The sequence below is a fragment of the Rhinolophus sinicus genome, linkage group LG01 (assembly GCF_036562045.2).
Source record: "Rhinolophus sinicus isolate RSC01 linkage group LG01, ASM3656204v1, whole genome shotgun sequence".
NCBI lineage: Eukaryota > Metazoa > Chordata > Mammalia > Chiroptera > Rhinolophidae > Rhinolophus > Rhinolophus sinicus.
The window spans coordinates 78,967,045-78,984,768 of record NC_133751.1 but is presented as its reverse complement, the minus strand read 5'-3'; the positions used below and the strand labels follow the sequence as shown (position 1 = coordinate 78,984,768).

Below are 17,724 nucleotides of genomic sequence, written 5' to 3'. Positions count from 1 at the left end.
ACTTTATTTATTGAGGTCCCTTTCTACGATTCACTGTGGTTTTTTTTTTAATCTTACATGCAATTTTCTTACCTCTTTTAAAATTTAAGTAAATACACATGCTCATTATATTAAAAAATATAGATAGATGAATAAAACTTTAAAAATCATTCTACCTTTATTAATTTACTGGCATCAGATGTTAAAACCTGGACTTCATTAGAAATAGTTGAAGATGGTTTGACATATTGTCTATCTGTTCAAATAAAAAAAAACTAACTTTACACAACTATGTCTAAACACTTTGCAAGCAACTGCAAATGAATAAACTGGAATTTAGTTGAGCCTCAATCTCCTGAACATCACATTCCTTCTTTCACTCATAGTTTCCTCAAGCTACTGAACTGCCCTTCTACGTTTAGTGGGAGAAGTGAAGGAAAAATGGAGAGTGACAGGAAAGAAAGAATCCATCCCAGGTTCAGTCATCTCAAGTTGTGATAGTAAAGTTCTCTAGCATCCATTCATCCATTCTCTTTTTCTCAATTTGGAGAAGGCAGAATGTTGGGGTGGGCGGAGCTCTGGAGCCTCAGGCAGAGTCTCTGCTGGTCAGGGCATCCTGCTATAATCTGTGAATCTAAGACCTAATTTTTCCATTTTAGACATTTGCTATAAAGATTCATAACCTTGATACTTTGCTGTCATATTCAAGCTCATAATTGTCCTTGTTTACCTGGGAATACAAAACCGTTTCCCTAATACAGACCGGCTTGAACATTTACATTTCACATTTCTGTTCATATTTTCTGTTCCAGCCAGTCAGCCTTCTTTGGTTACAAGACACACACTTAAATTATCGCAACCAAACAGAGATTTGTTGTAAAGGGGCATATGGAATCTCATGGGAACCTAAGGACAGGATCATAATACAGCTGCGCCTGGAGCAGGGAGATGGCAAGACAGCCATGGCAACATTGAAGGTGTCAGTAGAGGAGTTTGTGGGTCTTCCCTCTGGGATAATATAATGGCTGTAGCCACAGGCTTTGGAGTCAGACAGTCTTGGGTTCATATCTTAGCATTGTTATTTAGTAGCTACATGATTTTGGCTAAATTACTTCCTGTCTCTATGAAGAGCCTCAGTTATTCAGTGTAATATGGGAGTAATTTTGGGACTCACTTCAGTAGGATTCTTGTGAGCCTCAAATGAGATGATGTATGTAAATCACTAGCATCACACCTGATTTATACATATTAAGTCTTGAAAAAAATAAAGTTAGCAGTTGCCTTTATAATTAACGACTCAATAAACATCTTTACTTCTCATCTAGTTTCTGCTTTCTGATAATTAACTCTGTTCATAATGTTGGGGAAATATAATTTAAAAACAAGATCTTCTCCCATCTCAGAAATGCTCTCCACAAAAGTAGTAGAGAAAAAATACACTTTTATCGTTGAGTAAGCTTTAAACCAGAATACAATGAGCATCACAAGCAAATCCTAAGAGATTGCAAACACAGCAAGGAAACTCTCTTTTAGATAGACAAACATATATAACCGATTATGTCCATGTTTTCAGATAAGCAATAATTAATCCTCAATTAAGAGAACTTGACAACAGTATTTGTCATGCATAGCACGTCCTAAGTTTACCTGGTAAGTGAGGTGACCATTCGTGTTAGCTAATTGACTTTATCCAGAGGAAAAACAAACTTATATATCTTTATTATAGGAGGTAGTTTTAAAACTTGGAGCAAGGTGCCCCATCACTGAAGTTAGGCTCCTACTCTCCCACAGAAACCAGGATATAGGGTGCTACCTCCCTTGATGTTTACATTTCAAAGAAATAGCTCCCATGTGCTTGAGAAAGACATTCCTAGGTCACAAAGCTGATGAAATGCCCATCTAGTCTTCAAAAGGATTTTTTTACGTTGTAAAGAGAGGAGAAAATACTTACAACTTTTCTAAAGTAAGTGTTCTATGAAAAAAGAGGGGAGGGAAATATCCTCCCTTATTACGTTTAATTTGTATGAGGATATATCCTTACAAATGATATAATGACTTCTCTGGTCCCTTCTAAACCATGACTTTCCTAATATAACTGTTGCATGAAATGGAAAGTTCCTGCGTGAAAGAATCTGATTGCTTCTTCTCGTCTTTGGATCAAGTTGATGGCCAGCCTACAGATTGGGTACTCTGAGTCAGGCACCCATCTCTAATCCAGTCAATTATGACAAGAGCAGGTAAAATTCATATGGAAGAAAAAAATGGCTTTAGAAATGGATATAATTAGAGCAACACTTTGAAAGTGGTTATGAACTTGGCAAACACCCCCATATATTTAGTACATCATGCCTGTTAGTCTTCAAATGTCTGAGGGAGCTCCTATAAGTATCCCCAAAGTTTCCCAGGATACTGACCTCTTAGTAGGTGTTTGACAGATGTTGTCGGTTGCATGAATTCATGAAGTATGCTCTTAGCAGATTGGATTTTTTAAAAGTATTCCTCCAGTTGAAAGTAACTCTGGAGTATGTTATTCATTAAGTGGGAAATACATAGTGTGAATTGCTGAAAATTACAGAAAATTGTGTTATGAAAGGCAAACTTTTGAAACAGCAAAGCTGACTTGAATGTTTCCATGTAAATGATTATCACATCCTCTTTATAAAGCAATTTTTATTTAAAAATTTATTTCTCTTTTTATCTCACTTGGGGAAGGGAAAACATTTCAGTGACAGCAATAAAGATTTCGAATTTTGAACAATTACATTTTAATGAATTCTTTCATTTCTGGGAAAGCTAGATTAAATCAGTTATCTTAGACATAGAGATTTTGTTTTGTCAAGTACAGACATAGTGCAAATATTTCTAACAGGAAACAAGAAAAAAAAAGGTCTTACAACTTTTCTTTGGAGAACACCAAATTGTCAGTTCCCCCCACTCCCTCCCACCTTCCATCCAATCTTTGAACTTATCCAAAGTAGAAAAGAACATTGTGAAAACCTGCAATATTTTGTTAATAGCCAAGGCAATAAGCTCAGGGTTCTGTTCTTCCATAGTTCCGTATGAACTGTCACCTCAGTAACTAACAATTTGCAAGATTTGCTTTGGAAGGCAAGGGCTTTGGGTGAGAGGAAGGAATTGAATAAGTGGAAATTGATTCTCACCACAGGAGGAACAATCTCATTCCTGGCCAATTGGGGGTGGCAACACCATCCTTCTATGTGAAGAGCAGCATAATAAAGATTATTTTTATCTGGAAATTTGTCATTCTTGAGTTCCAGCTTTCTGGCATCAGAAAGCTACCCTTCAGTGGGACAGTCCACCAGAACTTTAAAAAAATAGTAGGTATAAAAATAGAAAACTCTGTTAAGAAAATCAGTGGTTTTTAGGTGATTGTGTCAATATTGCTGTGATCATGTGAGTTCTGTGGTCACGCCTTTCTACTGGAATGTGGAAGCAAACACACACCTCTGATTTTACAATGAATCTCTAGAATATTATGTTGTTATGTTCTATTCTGTGCAGGCTTACTGAGCAATTGGAGAAGTATTCCATCTCTTTGAGCAACCAGCCAGTGGTGAATCCTAATATAGCAATACAGTCTTTTGAAACCCCTTCAGGAAGCACTGAGGGGCTTACAGGTGTTAGCTTTACTTTGTACCAAGGTGAGTTTTTGTTTCATAACAGTGCTTGTAATAGGAGAGCGCATTCTGCTATAAACCATAAATAATGTTCTATTCATGAAAATGCAGACTTTTAAAATACACGGTTTTCCTTCTCATAGGAACTAGCAATTCTCTTACGTCTAGTTCCACATGTGTAAATACAAACGGGGATGGATGTGATTTGAATGGACAGACTGAACTTCAAATCCGTGCCTCAAAAAGTAGGTATCAAACTTTGTTATATTAAAAATGCACTCAAATTCATGGCATTAGTAACTTAAAATCCACTGAGTGAAAAATAATATTTACTTAGTTTCACACTGAATAATTTGCATTTGAGTATGTTTGAGCTCTGACAGATTATGGTAATCTCTACTATTCTAGGTCATAGAAATGAGTTTTCCCCCTTTTTCCCAGAAACCTTTTGGAAGGTAGCCAAATTGAAATGCTCTGACCATGGACACAAATCTGTTTTCTAACAAAAATTTAGCTAATGTGGTTCATTTCTACAGTTAAAAATACATTTTAAAAACATTCAGTCACAAACTCTACCCTTGTTTCATAGTGGCATGGCATCCACAGTCTTGGATTTATCCTATAGACCTGTGCCAGGGGTATTTTCTGTAATTGGCACAGTTATCATCTACTAGTACCAATTTTTCCGTTATTTCCACTAATATGGTACCCACCATGGGCTCCCTATTATCTTGCATATGGTCCTTCAGAAATTCTCATTTTTAACTTGAAATGTTTGTAGTTCACAAAGTGTAAAAATAAATTGGCTGATTAATTTGACAATAATAATGAACTAAACATATATATTTACTATTATTTTCTCCCAAAATAAAAAAATCCAATGCCAGAATGCACATATTGTAGAAAGCCTAAATTCAGAATTCTCATTGGTTGTATAATTGTAATTGGTTAACTAAGTCTTTATTGGTTACATAACTTGCAAACATCTTTCCTCCTGTCTCTAGCTATACATATATATACGTGTGTGTGTATATATATATATATATATATATATATATATATGTATATATATGTATATATATATAAAATGTCTTTTGTCATACCCAAATTTTAACTTATAAGTGGTCCAATGTATCAATTTTTCCCTCTATGATTGGCACTTTTAAAAAGAAACCCTTCTCTATGTTAAAGTCACAAAGGTAGTCTCCTACATTTTATTCCTGACTATTTCAGTGTTTGTGTTTACATTTAGGTCTTCAGTGCACCTAGAATTTATGTTTGTGTTTGGTGAAAGATAGGGATCTATTTCTTTTTTTAATTCCACATAAACTATAATATAGGCAAATGGATTTAAAAACAAAACAAAACATTGTCTAGAGACAAAAACTCAGATTGGACTGAAAGGGACATATTTTACATTGATTTTTTAAAAACCTCCAAAATTTTCTATATTGTAATTATTTGTTCCCTTAAAGAGATGTCATTAAAATGTATAAGCAAAAAATTATTGGAAATACAAAACCGCATTGACCAAACACCACTTTTACAGAGAGAGATTTTAGGGCAACTGTTCCAGAAATTGAAGATCAAGTAGACAAAAAATAACTAATAAACTTGACCTTTATATGCATTTGTGAGTATAATTATATACACAGAAAACAGATAATAAAAATTCTTCTTAAATATCAATGGACTGCTTTAAAAACTGACCATTTATTAGGCCACATAGGGAATATATATATATATATATATATATATATATATATATATATATATATTTCACACAGGACACAGTTACTGACCACCATGCAATAAAATGAGAAATTTGCCACAAAAGAATAGCCAAAATTTTATCCAATTGGAAATTGTAAAGCACCATTGTTAGAAAAGAAATTAAAGAGCAGATTACAAATTACTTGAAAATTAACGGCAATGAAAACATCACAGATCAAAACTTGTGGGATGTGGACAATGAGGTATTTAAAAGAAAATGTATATCCTTAATAAATTTATTAGAACAGAAAGGAAATTGTTAAAAAATAAACTAAACATTCAGCTAAAGAAGCATAAAAATAAAATAAATATAAAGAAAACTAGAAGGACGGGATTAAAAAAATACAAGTGTAGAAATTAATAAAAATAGAAACTAACAAATGCTAGACTTGATCAACAAAATGAAAAATTGATTCCATGAAAAGACTAAAGAAATACACAAGCTTCTGACAAATTTGATCAAGGAAAGAGAAAAAGGAGAGAATTTCAGTAAAGAGACATGAAGGAGGTCTAGAAATATGGAGACTTTTTAAACTTACAAGATAGTGGTAAGTACAATTTCTTCTAATGAATCTGAATATCTAGATGAGATGATGATTTTTTAATAAACAACCAAAATACTGTAGGAATGAGGAGAGGGGTGAGCAAAACTGCTATTTTTAAATCTATATACATCTATGGATTTGAATTTTACATCAAGCATGTCATTCTTTTATAAAAAATAAAAGAAAAGAAACCATACTTCATTTTTAGGGTTAACTTTGTCATCTCGTGTCCAGGAGGAACAATTTGATGAGGTTAATATGCCATGAAAAAAAGCCCTAGACACCCATGTCTTTACTTCCAGGTGGAAGATAGAACAATGTGGCTAACTGTGGAGAATGTATTGGGGGCTGTCAGGGCCTTGCCTGCTTATCTCTCAAATCACATGACTAAATTGGCTGGTTTTCCTTGTATCACTTTTAAATGACAGCACAATTTAGGGAATTAATTCAGTTAAAGTGTATACTTATTGTTGGTGCTTCTGTTTTTAAATATGGCCAACAGTTGCATGAAGTGTTAGAAAGCATTTTCTTAGATGGTTCTGTCTGAACACTGCCATGGTAAGCCTCATGGCAAAACTCTCCACTGTGGCCATGCTCTTCTAGGATCTCTGAGGAACAGCTGACTACTTTTTCCAATTTCTTGAACAAATGTGTCACAGTAGCCCTCAGCCCTGGGAAAGCCTGTGATTGTCATGAAGTAGCAGAGACCAATAGTTCTAGAGATGATAGAAAGAATTTGGCTGCATTCAAAGAGTCCCTGATGTGAACAACTTGACTGGCTCTCTGACTTAATGGACTGGTCCTTGCTCATTCCCTTTGAACAGAAGACAGACCTCACAGAGCACTTCTCTAAGCACAGCTATCCTAATATTTGGTGTTTCTTGTCTGATGTCTTCTCAGTGGGGGAAGCAAATGGCCTTGGCCTACCAACATGTCATGTTCACTATGTCTCACTGTATAGAAAGCAAGATGTTTACTTTATTTTTTTATTTATTTTTTTATTAAATTTATTGGGGTGACAATTGTTAGTGAAATTACATAGATTTCAGGTGTACAATTCTGTATTACATCGTCTATAAATCCCATTGTGTGTTCACCACCCAGAGTCAGTTCTCCTTCCATCACCATATATTTGATCCCCCTTACCCTCATCTAAGATGTTTACTTTACATGTGAGATCCTTGCAATACCTTCTTGAGGTGTATTAGGCAGGAATTAGTGTGTCCATTTAAGAAGGTAAGGAATTTGAATCTCAGGAAAAACATTTAATGTGGGTAGAATGGCAAACCACAATTAATACAATATGTTAATTACATACTGCAATTAAGTAACGATTCAGCCAGCCAACCATTTTGACTGTAGTTTACTCAAATATTAAGGAGCTGTGCAGTTCAACAATGACATAGGTTTGTTTCTTGTTTACCCTAGGGCTTGTTTATTGATTTTCATGTCTTTTTTCTTCACAGGTGAGGCTAAGTCATATGGCTTTGTAGTGTATCAAAACGACAAGCTTTTCCAATCAAAAACTTTTAAATTAAAATTTAACCAAAAAATTGTATCAAGCACAACTAATAGTGGCATGCTTAAGGAGGATCAGAAAGTTTCTGTTGACATGGCCTTTCGTCCACAGGTGAGTTTTCCCACTAACAGAAGATAAAAAATTCAGCTAACTCTTGATTACAAAACCAGGGACAATTTGGACAAAAGAAATCCACAGAAAAACTCTTTGAAAGATTCTTTGAAAGTATTCATTAAAACCTTCCACCTACCCATATTTTTTGTCTGACTAGCTAAATATAAAATTGTCTAATCTGAATTTTATATTCTTTTCCCCACCTTAACCTTTAAAGAAGATGTTATGCTTAGTATGTATCTAATTTTTCATATGCCTCTCTTATCCTATTTGATGTTTTTCTGCCAATTAAGCATTAAAACAATTTGTTGCAATTGTCTTATCCATTCACAGCACAACCCAAAAGAATTCCAACTCAATTCCTATGCCTGTGTCTATTGGAATATTTCAATGAATGATTGGGACACAAGGGGCTGTAAAAAAGAAGGGTTCACTGGAGGCTTCCTGCACTGCAGCTGCAACCATATGACTAGTTTTACTGTATTATTGGTAAGAGTATGCATAGCAATCTCTTTCCAGACAAGAATTTTCCTTGTACACAATTCTGATATGTACTAATTGGAGATAACTTTGGGGTTTAGTTTACATGGATACTCAACTCAGATTAAATGGAAAAACAGGGATGGAATGATGAGACTGAAAAGGGAAATGCTGGTAAAGGTAAGTAGAGGTTTTTTGTTTTTTTTGCGATTAGGTCTCAGGATAGCTGAGTTCAGCACTGTATATTTAATAATGAGAAGGGACCCCATGTACAAAAGAGGAGCTGACAGACTCCATCCAACTAACTTGCCTGTTCTGAAGCATGAAGTTGTTCTAGACAGAGGTAAGGCTGGAGAGCTAGCTGTGTGCTCAGGACAAGTTCAATACATACTTCGCTATGGGTGGGCAGTTTAAATCAGTTACGAAAAACTTTTTCCATTGTAATCCTCTAAGTTATTAAGTTTATGCTAGAAGGTATAAGAGGGAAAACTCTTGAATTCATTCAATTTGTCCCACAGTTACTATATGTATTCCTTAAATCTTTTAGCTCCAAACTCCCCTGTACAAGTGACTGATAACACTTAGCTCTGGTGTACATTGTATAGCACCTCTGAAAGTTCTTGGGCTGACCCTTTTAAGAAGAGGATTTTCTGTTTGTTCCATTTCCAGAAACCTTTTATTCTGAAACCAAAAATGTTAGTTTATACTTGGTGGAATGTTTTTATATGCAATGGAATGTGTGTCTTACTGTTATTAAGGGCCAGTTAGTGCTATGAATCTCCCAAAGAGAAGCAGATGTTTTAATTCCCCAGTAGCCTATGATACAGCCATATTTGGGAAGCCAGTGGAGATCAAAACATACTGGTACAACAGATAATATCAAATTAGAACATTGCTTTAAAAACTTTTTTGAGATACCTATATTTTTCTTATTTTAATTTAAAAAATCTTTCTTACTTTAATTGATTTTCTAATTAATTAGTTTTTCTAACTTGTATTACACGGAGATCTGCTTTCTCAACAAGAACATAATAAAGATAAACTTTCAGTTTTTTTGATAACTTAAGGTCATTAGTATCATTGAATAGCTGTGTAAAACTCAGGTTGCTATACATACTAAATGATACAGAGTACATTGTCATAGTTATTTTTCTCCTGTTTTGAGGTCAGGCTCTCAGCTATTTCTTCTCACGAATATCTGAATCTGCTTCAATGACTACCTACTCACACTTATAATTAGTTTTGGGTTGCAAAATTTTTAAAAAGGCTGATTAGAATTATATATAAAGAGCAAGTAGTGAATAGATGATTTCTATGATCTGAAGATTTATGTATTCAATGATTCTTTGTCGTCTACTTAGGATACTGCTCACAGGAAGAAACTGCACACAAAAATGAAATTTTTAAATTATAATTTAAAATGAAGTTTATTTTATTTTTATTTTCTACCTACAAAATCAATACATACTCATTGCATAAAGTATGAAAGTTTACCTACTGAACAGAAATACACTGATATGGAAAAATGTTTATTAGATCTTAAATAGCAAGTTGATAATAATTCTATTATGTTAAACCCCTATGTATTTGAGACATAGATAATATTTGTAAACATATTAAAAAAGGCCACCTCTAGAGAAGAGATAGGATTTCAAGAGGTAAGGTATGATGTGGGGGAGCTGGCAGGAAAGAGAAACATGACTTTCTTTCTATTATGTTTCTACATTACTTTCATGTTTTATAAATAAGCATATATGGCTTTTTAAATTTTAACAATTAAAACATTGTTAAAAGAAAGCACATATAAGCAAGAAGAATTATATACAAGTGACTACTATTATTACTTCTCTAGATTTCTAAGAGTACATACCAATATGCAATATACTTTTTTTATGGACATATACTAAAATCCTGGGATAGATAAAGATATATTATACAAAAATTAGATCTCCTTTAAAAAAAATGACAGGCTCATATGAACTTTTTTCATGTCCTTAAAAATATTTCTGCAATGTTATTTTTAGGGCATCAGCCTTGATGTGCCAATTGCCCCTTGGATTATAGTTACACATATAAATAATGTAATGGAAAATGAAGCAACTCTAACCAATTTAGATCTAATCCAAACAACTTTGATTTTAGATGTTGAGGAATAGTATATACATTTTCCCTTACTGAATTAGTTAGATAATTGTTCTCAAGCCCTACTTTATGTAAACTGCTTAGTGATAAGGGGTTAATTTATTTCCTTTTAAAATATATCAGCAGTTTTATAAAAAGAAGGCATATCTGATACCTATCTGTTATTTTGACCAATGTAACTTTTCATAATGTTGACATTTCAGAAATGATTATTTAAAAATATTAGTCTTGACTTATTTTGCAGAATTTCAAAAAGAACTATAAATATCCTGAATCACTAGACACATTATCCAACGTTGGATGTGCACTGTCCATTACTGGTCTGGTTCTCACAATTATATTTCAGATTGTCACCAGGTAAGAAGGGAAGCTGGCTCTTCTCATGAGAGAAGTTGCTATGTTTATATTATTTCCTCTGAGCATATTCTCACAGCATATTCTCGAAACTAGAAGGGAAATCAGATTTAGTTCAACACGCCCATTTTATAGAAGACACTTGGTCCTGGAGAGGCAAGAAGTACACACAAATAAATATATTACAAACTGTGGTAAGTGCCTTAAAGGAAAATTACATACCATGTAATTACAAGTTTGCCATGTAAAATTAACGTGATCTTGTAGCTCATTGATGCCACAGTTCCTTTTTGTTGAATAGAACCATAACTACCAATTTGCATTTGTAAAAAAAGAAATATTGCTAAACAGCAAAGATTTTGAAAATAAAAATAATTTAAAATATATATTAAATTTTCAAATGGCAAAACTTTTTAAAGTTTTTGAATTCTATAGTTTAAAAACATCTAATTAAAAAATTACCAATAAACACATATTTCTCTCCACCTCATGGTCTACCTCATGGTCCCCCTTACTCATGGTCTAATTTTGTATAGCACTTGTTGTTTTTTGTTACATGCTATTTTTTAAATAATCTGTAAATGTAAGCTTATTCATTTATTAGGTTACTTGTGTACTATCTGTTTTCTCCATCAGCATGAAAATTGATGAGGACAGTGACCTCCTCTGATTTTGTTGTTGCTGTTGTTTGTTATGTTTTCATCACTGTATCCCCAGGGCTGAGCACAGTACTTGGCCCATAGTAGAGGAATACCTGTGGAATAAATGAGTCTATTGTGCATTCCTACTTGGTGTTCCTGTCATACTTAAGATGTCTCAAAATGAATTCATTTTTCCTTCAAAATTATTTCTCTTGACTTAATTCCTTCACACATGTTTTCTCAGCTGTGCAGATTTAGAATTTTTTATTTTAAATGTTTTGCTGTTGAAAATTTTTTTCTGCAATTTTATTTTTAAAAACCTACAGAAAAACTGAAAGAAAACAATGAACACCGGTATACCCTTCACCTAGATTCACCAATTATTAATATTTTGCTCTTATCTTTTTTTCTATTTTTTTCCTTGAAATTCTGAAAGTAAGTTGTAAGCATCATGACCAACTCTAAATTCTTCGAGCACATATCTTTTAAGAACAAGGGCATTCTCCTACATAGTGTAATACAATTATCCTCACTCAGGAAATTTAACCCAAGAAATTTAACATTAATATACTGTTTCATGTTAATATACAATCCATATTCAAATTTATTCTAATTGTCCCAGTAATGTTTTTCTCCCTCTCAATTTATTTAGTTGTCATGCCTCTTTAGTTAGTCTCCTTTAACCTAGAATAATTCCTCTGCTTTTTTGATTTGTTTGTTTTGGTTTTCATGACATTAAAACTTTTGAAGTGTTCAGGTTAGATATGTTGTAGAAGGGAAAATATTCAACAACTTAGGATTTATATGAAATTTTCCTCATAGATACCAGGTAAATATTTTTATGAAAATACTAAATCATTAAGTCTTTCAGTGTGACACAGCAGGAAGTACATGATGTCAATTTATCTCATTATTGGTTAAGTTTGATTCCTGGTTTAAAGTGGTGTCTTTCAGATTTTGACACTGTAAAGGTTCATTTTGTCCCTTTGTAAATAATAGGTAATCCATGGGGTGATACTTTGAGACTATCCTGTGTGACTATCCTGTTCCCCAACTTTTACTCAGTGGTTTTGGCATCCACCGATGATCCTTACTGGAATATATTATTACATTGGTGGTTGAAAATGATAGTTTTCGAACCTATCATTCTTTCCATATTTAGTCACTATATTCCTTTGTAAAAAGTGCATTCTCTAATGTCACCAGAGGAAGTCAGTCCGTTCGTGTTGTTTTGTCATGTCTCTATCAGGCTTTAAGCACTTCCTTATTTCAGGAACAGCAAGATGACAAAGGTACCTCTTCCACTTTCTCTGCCCGATACTTAGAACCAGCCATTCATCCAAAGAGCCAGAATTCTTTCTGATTCCTTTTCTTTATCTTTCACACTCAATGAATGAGTCTCTTTATACTGAGTGCTGACTATCGGCCAAGCACCAGGGGAGGACTGAATACAAAACTGTGAACAAGACAGGAAAGCTTCTATCGCTCATGGTATTTACATTTTCAGAAAGGAAGACAAATGTTATACAGATATATACAAAAATAAGCATATGATGACAAACTGTGCTGAGTAGCTTGAAGGAAAATGGCATATGATGTAATTACAGGCCTGTCATACAAAAAGAAATGTCTCTTATATTTGTCTTTTCATTTGTATTTCTACCATCACCATACTTGAACAGATAATTATTTGATCTTATATGAATAATTTGTTCATATATGAATAACTAGTTTCTTTGCCTAAAATCTCACTCCTTCCAATTGTCATCTGATTTTTTTTTTTTTTTTTGCATCCTCTATTGACACATTTCTTAGCACAATTGTGCTGCCATAGATGTCACTAAAAACTCATCAGGAAACAAAAACAAAATTATATTGATTTTAAAATCTTGAATCAAATAATTTTCTTTGTTCATGGGCAGGTTCCCATATAAATACTATGATAGCATCTTATTATTATTACATATAACTTATACATATAATTTTATATTTTGTATATATTATATATAATATTATATATTTCTGTGCATGTAATAATGCACAGAATATGCTAATATACAGAAGAGCCAGACTCTTTGAAAAATAACCTATTCTGTGGATTATAATTTATGTTTGAAATTGGAGAAAAATTAGAAACTAATTTTACCTTTGTATCGAAAGACTTTTTGAATACTTTTTGCAGTTCTAGTCATTAAGCCTTTCTAAAGACTTAATGAAATTTTGCACAATCCATAAAATCTCAATTAAAATATCAAGAGGATGGACAGAGTTCTATTTAAATATATGTTTTTTATTCAGTGTGGAAATCCAAAGACTGAGAAGCATCATGATGGAATGTTAAATCATAGTCAGCAAATAGACTTGTTCATTAAATTCTGGGACATTACAAATAGAGAGGTACTTGAAGATGTTAGAACTTTAAGCATAGTAATAAACTTAGGGAAACAGTTATTCCAAGAGGCCTTGTAGTCAGAAAAATCTAGAAGGGTTTAGATGGTAGTGGGTGAAGATTTTATAACTTTCATTAATAGTATACCATAGCATACAGAGAACTGTAATATGTCATTAGAGGGGATTTAAGGATATGTCTGCCCTTAAACATTAAGGAAAACAATACATGCACAGTAAAAAGAGTATCAAGCCTCACATTTGAGATCAACATAATTAAGGGCAACCTTGGATTTCTGCCAATCTGAAAATACACACATGGGACACCACAGATATCTCTCTCTGTCTCTCTCTCTCTCTCTCTCTCTCTCTCTCTCTCTCATCTCTACATCTCTATCTCTGTCTCATCTCTACATCTCATTTCCTTCTGAAGACTACTGTTAAACAATGCCAGCTTGCAGACAAAATGAAAAAAAGCTGTTCTTTTCTAGCAAAATCGTTTGTAAAAAGAAAAAAAGAAAACGAAAACCAGTTTTAAAGAGCACTTGGTTTTACACCCAGAATTATGTCTTCCAATGAAGGGACAGTCCTCAGGCATATTTGACATTAAAAGGCCCATTTAGAATATCTTGACAATTTGACTATCAGCAAATATTTCCCAAAGTGTGGTTCTTGAAACACTAGTCTTTGTTAATACTCCATGGAAAAAGGGCTCTGCAATGTCTTGCAGAAAAGACACATGTGAAATTTTGTTGAGTATAAGCCATTCACAGGGATAGTCATCAATAGTCTACTCGAATTGTGAACAATATCATTAGTAGCAATAGGCCATTTAACAAATTTTAAATATTTTTGCTTAATTTAAAGTGTGTATGGGAGCCTCACTTTTTAAATGTAATGTAAGCTAAAACCTTATATCATTTTGTTTTAAACTTACTACATAAAATTATAAAATCAGTTAAAATTATATTGGGCTTTATTGTTTTAAAATTCATACATGATTTTAAAAGTCTATACATGATTTTTAACATAAAATACTTTTAAAAATTCAAGACTTTTTCTCTACATTTGCACATGGGTTCATCTACTAATGTGCAATAGTTTTCTATCTTGAAAAATTTAAAAATCCATTTAGAGCCTTTCTATAGATAGATTTTGTATGTGCTTGCAAATCTAGAGATGTTATCATCTATTGCAGTATAAAAAACTGCCCTAAAACTTAGAGACTTAAAACATCAATTTGTTATTGGTAATGATTTTGTGGTTTGACTGGGCTCAGCTGGATGGTTCTTCTGTTGGTATCGCTTAGGGTCTCCTGTGAGACTTTAGTCAGGTGGTGGCTGGGGTTGGAGTCACCTGGAGGCTCAGCTGGGATGCCGCGACAACTGGGTCTTTCTCTGGATGTAGTTTCAGAGCATTTCCACGAGGAATTTTGCATGGTGACTCAGAACTCACAGGGACACAAAAGGGCAAGCTTGTTATGACTTCCACAGGCCATAGGCAGGCACTTTGCCTTTCTGAGACTCTTCCTCCTAAAAAAGGATAAAAATTATATTTTATGACTGCATTGGTATAAAGATGAATATATTAATATTATATGCTAAAAATTTTTTTCTTTGACCTAAAGTTTCACTTTTTGTTTTCTTCTGGTTTTAAAAAGAGTTAAAACATTGATGTAGGCCATAAAAGTATTGTAGGCCCTAAGCACTATTGTGTCCAAAGGATAAGCTGGCCCTATCTTCCAGGCCTTCTGCTGTATTCTGTTAGTTAAAACAAGTCACAGGCCAACCCTAAGAGGAGACCACACAAGGCATAAATATCAGGAAGTGGAGTTCACTGGGGGCCACCCTGGAGAAAAGTTATCACCTTTGATTAGAACACAGTTTCAAGAAAGGATGTATCAACCTGTTTTCCCTAACTCACTTCCTTGTGGAAATGATATTAGAGGAAAGTATGCTTTTCTGGTATAGTTGAGAAGGTAGATTTACCAGCTGGCCCATTGGGCTATGAGCTGGGTTGACATTGGACAGTAACATTCCTTTGTTCCCTCACAAGTTCACTAGAGTGTATATTTTGCATTTATTTATTTATTTAATTTATTTATATTTACTTATTTATTTTCAGGAAAGTCAGAAAAACCTCAGTAACCTGGGTATTTGTCAGTCTGTGCACATCAATGTTGATTTTCAACCTCCTTTTCGTGTTTGGAATTGAAAACTCCAATAAGACCTTAAATAAAAGTGGTAATGACACCAATGATTTGGATTCTAAGGATAATACAGTATTCAAACAAGACATTACTGCCACCACAAATCCCAAGTGCACGGTGATTGCTGCCTTGCTGCACTATTTTCTGTTAGTGACATTTACCTGGACTGGACTCAGTGCTGCACAGCTCTATTTCCTTCTAATTAGGGCCATGAAGCCTCTTCCTCGACGATTCATTCTTTACATCTCTTTAATTGGATGGGGTAAGTGTTTGCTTCCCCACTTACTCAGGAATTTAATTTTGTTGAAGTCATTTAATTTAAACAAACACCTATTGAAGGAAGGTCTAATAGTAGGAGGCCTTGAGGTAAGGGAGATGGAAAATCAGGAAGAGTACCCTTTGCCTAGTAGCTGAGACTCCTGTGAAGGAGGCAGATGGATCAAGTCAGCTGTAGTAGATACGTCATAAGCTTACTTCAAGATGTTAAATTCCTTTAACATCTCTATTAACTTGGTTGGAGATTTAGCCCACAAGTAACTTTCTGGCTACTTAAAAGAAATGTTTAAGAAAGAAAATTAGGGTAACTCTTTAAGAAAAATAATTTGAAAAATTTATTGGGTTCCAGCAAAGAATTGTTTTAGTGACAACTAAATTTAAATTTATTCAAGTGACAAAGGAATTAGGCTATTTAAGAATGGTCAGAGTTACAAAGAAATCACAAGTAGTGTAAGATTTGTATGTATAGCCAACACTAAAAGGGAAAGGAAAACACAAAAATTTTGCCCAAGGTTGACTTACATCTGTAGGATCATTTAATGCATTGTCTGTAGTGGAAAGAATAACAGATCCCGAAAAGGGTTAGATGTATAATTCATTTATGGTCTTTTATAATTAATCCCAGTCTTGTGTAAATTATTAATTCTATGCATCTCTTTATTACCTAGGAGTCCCAGCTATAGTGGTGGCTATGACAGTGGGAATTATTTTTTCTCTGCATTTTACTGATCCAGAGTGGGAGTTACACTATCGGCAAGAGGCAATGTGAGTTTATATTTTTTAAAATGCCCATTTCTTTGATATAAGAGTGTAACTATTTAGTGATGTTGAGTCTAAGTATGACTGTACATATGAATATCACTTTATAATTGTCGTATTTTAAGTATTCTCAAGGAACACATATTTTAAATATGGTGACATGAAAATCTCCTTTGATAACCCTTTTGTAAAGCAACTAATTACCTTCTAAATTTATAAATTTGAACTTTCTTATATTAAATTTGTCCTCTTTTACTAAGTCTGAAAAATCGTAAGACACAGTAGGTATGATCCTTAGTAATCCCTTATTTTTCTCCTCTCAAAATGGGAATAACAATAATAGTAATGCCTGCTCAGGGGTTACTGTGAGGGGTCAAACAAATAGGAAAATACTTCATAATTTGAAGAGCACTTTCCATGCTTATGAGCCAATTCTATGTTTGTATGATTATAATGGATATTTCATGATGATTTATCACACATAACAAACTTTTCTCGTGACTCCAGCATGAATAACTAATTTAATAATGGAAGTACCTGATTACATGGTGTTTGCTTTTTATGTGGGGAGGGAGAGAAGAAAGCTGAACTGAACCCTTTACATGGATTTCTGCTACTGAACAGCAACTAATCTTTATCCTCCCTTCTCATTTTATAATCCAACCATTCTTATCCCCAGATTCCACCATAAGACCCAAACAAACTCAAACGAAAATAAAACTCTTGGAAATGTACATGTGCACCCAAAGGAAGGAAGGCTGTGGTGTTAGGGTGCTTACATATTTCCAGGGCTGACCATGCCCAGCTGTAGAGTAGGAGGCTACCTACCTGGCTTGATTTTAGGAGTCAAATGCTCCAGGCACTGTTTTCTCATTTAATTAAGGTTAAGCATCTTTAATGAGTTTAA

General features: G+C 33.7%; 1 protein-coding gene across 1 annotated transcript in view; it reads left to right on the top strand.

The window, feature by feature from the left end:
- The window catches only part of ADGRG7 (adhesion G protein-coupled receptor G7), a 73,463-nt gene that overhangs the window by 32,118 nt on the left and 23,621 nt on the right, over positions 1-17,724 (top strand). The window contains exons 7-13 of the mRNA XM_019756477.2: positions 3,502-3,641; positions 3,761-3,862; positions 7,402-7,565; positions 7,902-8,057; positions 10,435-10,547; positions 15,698-16,044; positions 16,727-16,823. Of these exons, the coding sequence (XP_019612036.2) occupies positions 3,502-3,641; positions 3,761-3,862; positions 7,402-7,565; positions 7,902-8,057; positions 10,435-10,547; positions 15,698-16,044; positions 16,727-16,823 (1,119 nt within the window). The remainder of the gene's footprint in view (positions 1-3,501; positions 3,642-3,760; positions 3,863-7,401; positions 7,566-7,901; positions 8,058-10,434; positions 10,548-15,697; positions 16,045-16,726; positions 16,824-17,724) is intronic.